Source organism: Gekko japonicus, unplaced genomic scaffold (genome assembly GCF_001447785.1).
Source record: "Gekko japonicus isolate JY-2015 unplaced genomic scaffold, Gekko_japonicus_V1.1 scaffold929, whole genome shotgun sequence".
Classification (NCBI taxonomy): Eukaryota; Metazoa; Chordata; class Lepidosauria; order Squamata; family Gekkonidae; genus Gekko; species Gekko japonicus.
The window spans coordinates 410,687-417,663 of record NW_015170918.1 but is presented as its reverse complement, the minus strand read 5'-3'; the positions used below and the strand labels follow the sequence as shown (position 1 = coordinate 417,663).

Here is a 6,977-nt window from a genome sequence, read left to right as displayed (position 1 = left end):
GGGAGGGAGGAAGGAAGGGGAAGGAAGAAAGGGAGGAAGGAAGGGGAAGGAAGGAAGGGAGGGAGGAAGGAAGGAAGGAAGGAAGGAAAGGGGCGGGAGGGAGGAAGGAAGGGGAAGGAAGAAAGGGAGGAAGGAAGGAAGGAAGGAAGGAAGGAAGGAAGGAAAGGGGCGGGAGGGAGGAAGGAAGGGGAAGGAAGAAAGGGAGGAAGGAAGGGGAAGGAAGGAAGGAAGGAAGGGAGGGAAGGAGTGAGGAAGGGAAGGGGCGGGAGGGAGAGAGGAAGGGGAAGTAAGGAAGGGAGGAAAGAGGGAAGGAAGGAGGGAAGGAGGAGATTGGATTTATACCCGGCCCTTCACTACCCAAAGGTGTCTCAGAGCGGCTTACAAACTCCTTTCTCTTCCCAACATGGCAACCGCGTCTTGCTCAGAGCTGTAGGCAAAATATTATAAGGGAACACAGTGCTGCTGACAGCTAACAATAAAAAAAAGTCACTGTGTGAGAGTAAATTCTGACTTCTGCCAACCCCTCTGAGTTTGAAGCAGTTTGTTTCTTGAGTATGAGATGAGAAGAGATTGGATTTATACCCCACCCTTCACTACCCATGGGAGTCTCAGAGTTGCTTACAAACTCCTTTCCCTTCCCCTCTCCACAACAGACACCCTGTGAGGTAGGCAGGGCTGAGAGAGCTCTGACAGAAACTGCTCTTTTTCAAGGACAGCTCTAAGAGAACTATGGCCTGCCCAAGGTCATGCAGCAGGTGCAAGTGGAGGCGTTGGGAATCAAACCTGGTTCTCCCAGATTAGAGTCCACGCACTTAACCACTACACCGAACAGGTATGGGAAGTGGAAAGAAGTATTGTGAGTTTGTAAGCTCTGTATGAAAATGTTTATTCTTGACTCTGACGAAGACCAGGAACGTGATCTTACCTGGGAGACACGTTAGTTTGCTGGGAAGTTATACAGTCTGCTGAAAGATAGATGGCATTCCTTGATATTCGAATCATCCCTGGAAAGACAGAAGTCACACGTCGTCTTGTTGCCTAAGCGTCTTCATGAGAATCAGGATGCGATGAGCAACTGTGTATGACTTGGACTCTGTGTCGTTTTGTTTTTCATGTGTTTCGTCCATTAAGATGGGGCACATCTATGTTCAAAGTTCTACTTTTTTGGACGTCATTCTATTGAAAGATCATAGTGAACTAAACATAGAATCACACCATACATACGAGTTTTGTATAAAGCTGTATAATTTTATATAGTAGTTAGCAGGGCTTTTTTGGTAGAAAAAGCCCAGCAGGAACTCATTAGCATAATAGGCCACACCCAACAGCAGAAACACATTAGCATATTAGGCCACACCCCTGCCAGCACAGCTCATTAGCATATTAGGCCACACCCCACATGTTGCCAGAAGTGTGGTCATCCAACCACACCCAACTTTTGCTTCTTATTCTGTTTACCTTGTTTGTTGTCAAAACCCAGGGCTTTTTTTGTAGCAGGAACGCCTTTGCATGTTAGGCCACACACCCCTAATGTAGCCAATCCTAATGAGTGTCTGCTGTTAGGTGTGTCCTATTATGCTAATGAGTTCCTGCTGGGCATGGCCAACTTGGGAGCCAGCCGGAACTCCGTTCCTGTGCGTTTCTGCCCAAAAATAGCCCTGGTAGTTAGGATGTGTTCTTACATGGTGACTTTTGTATCCTTAGCAGAACCGTAGGTCGCCTGCCTCCCTCGGTGGGGCTGCAGTATCCCCAAGGTGGATGGCCAAGCCATTTCCGTGTCTCTTGGGTGGCAGCAGGGATGGAATCAAACCTTTAGGCCACCAACATTGGCCACCCTGGCTTTGTCATGCTCTACCCCCTTTAATATCCTGCCATACCGTCTTCATCGAGTCGCATGTTAATTTGCTCTTCCTCCCATCTATAACTTTGAACCATACCTTCCTTCCAGTGTATTTGGAAAAGTGTGCCTGCACGCGAAAGCTTATACCTCAAATAAAACCTTGTTGGTCTTAAAGGTGCCACGGGACTCTAAATATGTTCTGTTGCTCAGGTAATGCCATGTGATGTCTGTGCGTTTAGTGTAAAATAACAGAACATGCTGTTGGTCGGCGAAAAGCCAAGCGCCAGCTTGCTCAGAGGCTTAGTGAGGGCAGCAGGCCAAGCCGAGTGTCTGCACGACAGCTTCTCACTGGCCCTGAGCCAGAAACCTAATAACGTAAAGCACATTTAGTCAGTGAATACTGCTGGAGGCAGGAGTAGAAAACGGGAGACTCGTGACATGGATTAGACGGGAGCTAGAAGAGCATTTGTGTGCAGCCAGTTCAAACCAGGGACCCTCTTGGTTCAGTGAAGACTGACTTCAAGAGCTGAAGGCTTGAAAACCTAACAACCTTTCTAACCCACCTTAGTTCCATTTCCCAGGGTATGCCTCTGTCTGTGTGTATGGAAGGGGAGGAAGGTTGCAGGGGGCTGGGGAGCTGTCCAAGGTATTGAAATAAGTGTTAACGGAGAACTGCTGGCCTGCCAAGGTATGTTGACATCTGCACAAGGACATGCCGCCATAATGTGCAGCCCAACAGAATAAGTGTGCGGCCACTGACTTCAGGGTAAGACTGGGTTCTTGCATTAGAGATGTGTCCGTGATGGAGCTGATGGACATTAAAGTAGCCCCCTTTTTTTTGTTGTTGTTCAGTCGCACAGTCGAGTCCGACTCTTCGCGACCCCATGGACCAGATCACGCCAGGCCTTCCTGTCTTCTGCCGTCCTCTGAAGTTTGCTCAATTTCATGTTTGTTGCACCTATGACACTGTCTAACCATCTCATCTTTTGTCGTCCCTGTCTTCTTTGACCTTCAATCTCTCCCAGCATCAGGGTCTTCTCCAGTGAGTGCTCCCTTCTCATTGGGTGGCCAAAGTATTTGAGCTTCAGCTTCAGTCTCTGGCCTTCCAGGGAACAGTCAGGGTTGATTACTTTTAGGATTGACTGATTCGATCTCCTTGCAGTCCAAGGGACTCTCATAGTTCAAAAGCATCTATTCTTCGTCGCTCGGCCTTCCTTATAGTCAACTCTCGCAGCCATACATGACTACTGGGAATACCATTGCTTTGACCATGCGGACTTTTGTTGGCAGGGTGATGTCACTACTTTTTATCATGCTGTTTAGGTTCACCATTGCTTTCCTCCCAAGGAGGAGGTGTCTTTTAATTTCATGGCTGCTGTCACAGTCTGCGGTGATCTGGGATCCCAGGAACATGAAGTCTGTCACTACTTCCACGACTTCCCCTTCTATTTGCCAAGGAGTGATGGGGCGGGATGCCATGATCTTAGTTTTTTTGAGAGACAAAGCTCCTTTGTTAGATATCCTAAAATGCCTGTGCTATGTATTGAACCTAAGCCTTTCCTCTAGATGTACCTAGAATGGGCAGAGCTTGCTTCTCCAGAACAATAGCTCGCCTGGGTCCAGGAACTCACTGATAGATAAGCAGTGTAATGTAAATAGCCTATCACTGAGAGTGGGTGGGTGTTGGGTGTGGTGTTTTGCATGCTTATAAGCAGGGCTTCAGCCCTGCTAGCTTCGTCTCGTAGTTTGCTGAAATCACGGAATAAACCTGAGCTGGTCACTGCAATGTGTCTAGACCCCAGTATTTAACAGCCTGGAAATCTTGTTGGTCTGTATCTTGTTGGCCAGTGTCCTGGCCCCGCTGTTGTACCTCCTGATGGCACCTGGTATTTTTGGCCACTGTGTGACACAGAGTGTTGTACTAGATGGGCCATTGGCCTGATCCAACATTGGCTTCTCTTATGTTCTTATGTGTGGGGCATTGAGACTCTGTATTATTTGTGCTTGGGGGGAACACTGGGAGGACTTCTGAAGTTCTGGCATCGCTGGTGGACCTCCTGATGGCCCCTGGGTTTTGGCCCCTTTGTGACACAGAGTGTTGGACTGGATGGGCCATTGGCCTGATCCAACATTGGCTTTTCTTATGTTCTTGTGTCTGGGGCAATGAGGCTCTGTATTATATGTGCTTGGAGGGCAACAGTGGGAGGGCTTCTAGTGTCCTGGCCCCACTGCTGGACCTCCTGATGGCACTGGTATTTCTGGCCACTGTGTGACAGAGTGTTGGACTGGATGGGCCATTGGCCTGATCCAACATTGGCTTCTCTTATGTTCTTATGTTAAGAGCAGAGATCCATCAGTGGCTATGAGCCACAAGGGACAGATAGGAACTCTCGGTCTGGTGCAAGGGATGCTCTGTATTCTTGGTGCTTTGGGGGGGGGAACAGTGGGAGGGCTTCTAGTTTCCTGGCCCCACTGCTGGACTTCCTGATGGCACCTGGTATTTTTGTCCACTGTGTGACACAGAGTGTTGGACTTGATGGGCCATTGGCCTGGTCCAACATTCACTTCTCTTATGTTCTTATGTTGAGAGCAGAGGTCCATCAGTGGCTATTAGCCACAAAGGATAGATAGGAACTCTCGGTCTGGGGCAAGGGATGCTTTTTTTTTTTGGTGGTTTGGGGGGGGGGGAACAGTGGGAGGGCTCCTAGTGCCCTGGCCCCACTGTTGGACCTCCTGATGGCACCTGGTATTTTTGTCCACTGTGTGACACAGAGTGTTGGACTGGATGGGCCATTGGCCTGGTCCAACATTCACTTCTCTTATCTCTCCTTATATATAATTGAATAGTGGGTGCCAAAGTTCTAATTCTAAAATGCACTCCCTTAGTGTATTGCTGATGGCACTGCTCCTCAGCATATATCGCCACCAATCAGAAGGCAAAGCCCGGGTCCCGCCCACACCACAACCGCTGTGACAACCTGGTCTTCTGCATATGGAAGCTGATTGGACTTCACTCCATTCCACACCTCAAACTCCCCCCCCCGCAAGGCAGTTGGAATGTCAGTTGCATATGGAACCCGCTGTATTCTGGTGGTGTGCAGGTCCCAGATTCATGTTTTAAAAGCAGACTGACACTGTTTGCCCAAAGCCAGAGCACTCTCCCAGAGCCTCTTTCTAGATCCCGTTGTATTTATTTCCACAACGATCCTTATTTCTAGTGTTTTTATAAGAGGGAACTGGATAAACATATGGAACAGAGGTACATCAGTGGCTATTAGCCGCAAGGGATAGATAGGAACTCTCGGTCTGGGGCAAGGGATGCTCTGTCTTCTTGGTGCTTGGGGGGGGCAACAGTGGGAGGGCTTCTAGGGTCCTGGCCCCACTGCTGGACCTCCTGATGGCACCTGGTATTTCTGGCCACTGTGTGACACAGAGTGCTGGACTGGATGGCCCACTGGCCCGATCTTATGTTGGCTCCTCTCATGTTCTTATGTAAGGTGCTACCAGGCTCAGATCTTCCTCCCCCACTGCAGACCAAACATGGCCGCCCTCCGAAACAATCCTGACGGACGTTGTCTCCCTCTGTTGCAGCCTTAAAGAAAGGGCGCTTCTGGATCACGCCCGACCCCTACCACAAAGACGACAACATCCAGATTGGCCGGGAGGTGAAGATCTCCTGCCAGGTGGAGGCCGTCCCGTCGGAGGAGCTGGCCTTCAGTTGGTTCAAGAACGGGCGGCCGCTGCGCAGCTCGGAGAGGATGGTCATTACCCAGACGGACCCCGACGTCTCCCCGGGAACCACCAACCTGGACATCATCGACCTCAAGTTCACGGACTTTGGGACGTACACCTGTGTCGCCTCTCTGAAGGGTGGAGGCATCTCAGACATCAGCATCGACGTCAACATTTCCAGCAGCACAGGTGAGCGCGTTTCCGTAATTTTTTTTCCCGTTGTCGGAACCCACAGCCAACAACGCAGTACACGCATTCAGGAACGGTTATACTTTTATTGCAGACCTATAGATGCAGTAACATAGGCACTGTTAAGAATGGCGGCGGCCCCATACTTACCTGGCAGGGGAGACACCTTGATCAAGAATAGCGGCGGCCCCATGGGCATAATAGGATATAGGGTATTCATATGCCCCCCCCACAGTACTGGCCAATTAGGCGGCCTCCCGCGCGCGGACTAAGGCTTAGAGACCGTTAGGTAGCTGAAGCTGGGAACGAACACTCTCCCACGGCACCTAATGAAATCCCAGACACCACAACACCCTCCTGCACATCTGTATAGATAAGCGTTTCGGCGCACAGCAGAAAAAGCACAGAAAGGAATGCAGTAGCAATTAACTTGAAAGGAAAGCAATAGCAATTAACCAGACACAGACCAACCTCCCCAACTTTTATGGCAGCATAGCTGACATCCGTGTGCTTGGGTGATGGGAGAGACTCCTGTTGGAATGCCGGGCGGGCACTGCAGAGGATTCAGGTGGAGAGCAGGATATGTGCCAGTGTGAGGTCCAGGCCCTTGTCTCGATCCCCTCCAAAAGAGGGGGAGGATCTAAACCAACAAAGCACAAACCTCCTAAGGAAGTTTAGAAAACTAATAGAGGGCCGAAAGTTAAAGAACATAGGTAAAAGGTAAAGGTTCCCTTGCTCGAAAGCCTGTCGAATCCGACTCTAGGGTTGCGGTGCTCATCTCCGTTTCAAAGCCGAAGAGCCAGCGCTGTCCGAGGACTTCTCCGTGGTCATGTGGCTGGCATGACTAAACACCAAGGCGCACGGAACGCTGTTACCTTCCCACCGAAGTGGTACCTATTTATCTACTTGCCATTTCTTGCTTTCGAACTGCTAGGTTGGCGGGAACTGGAACTAGAGACGGGAGCTCACTCCGTCATGCGGCACACTCGGGTCTCGAACTGCTGAACTACCGACCTTCCACATCCTGCAGTTCAGCGTCTTAACCACTTGAACCACCGCAGCTCCTTAAAGAACATAATAAGCGTACAAAATAGTGCTTATTAGAAAGGCACAAGGGGGGACCCGCGATACTCGCGGGGGGGGAGGCAGAGGAGGAAGCAGCAGGAGGAGGGAAGTACCCCCCCCCATCCTGCTGGTTCCCCCCTGTCCTCCACCC

At 50.2% G+C, this 6,977-nt stretch overlaps 1 protein-coding gene across 1 annotated transcript in view; it reads left to right on the top strand.

Annotated features, from left to right (window-relative positions):
- MDGA2 (MAM domain containing glycosylphosphatidylinositol anchor 2) overlaps window positions 1–6,977 on the top strand; it is a 407,262-nt gene that overhangs the window by 153,084 nt on the left and 247,201 nt on the right. The window contains exon 7 of the mRNA XM_015418765.1: window positions 5,432–5,761. Coding sequence (XP_015274251.1) covers window positions 5,432–5,761 — 330 coding nt within the window. The remainder of the gene's footprint in view (window positions 1–5,431; window positions 5,762–6,977) is intronic.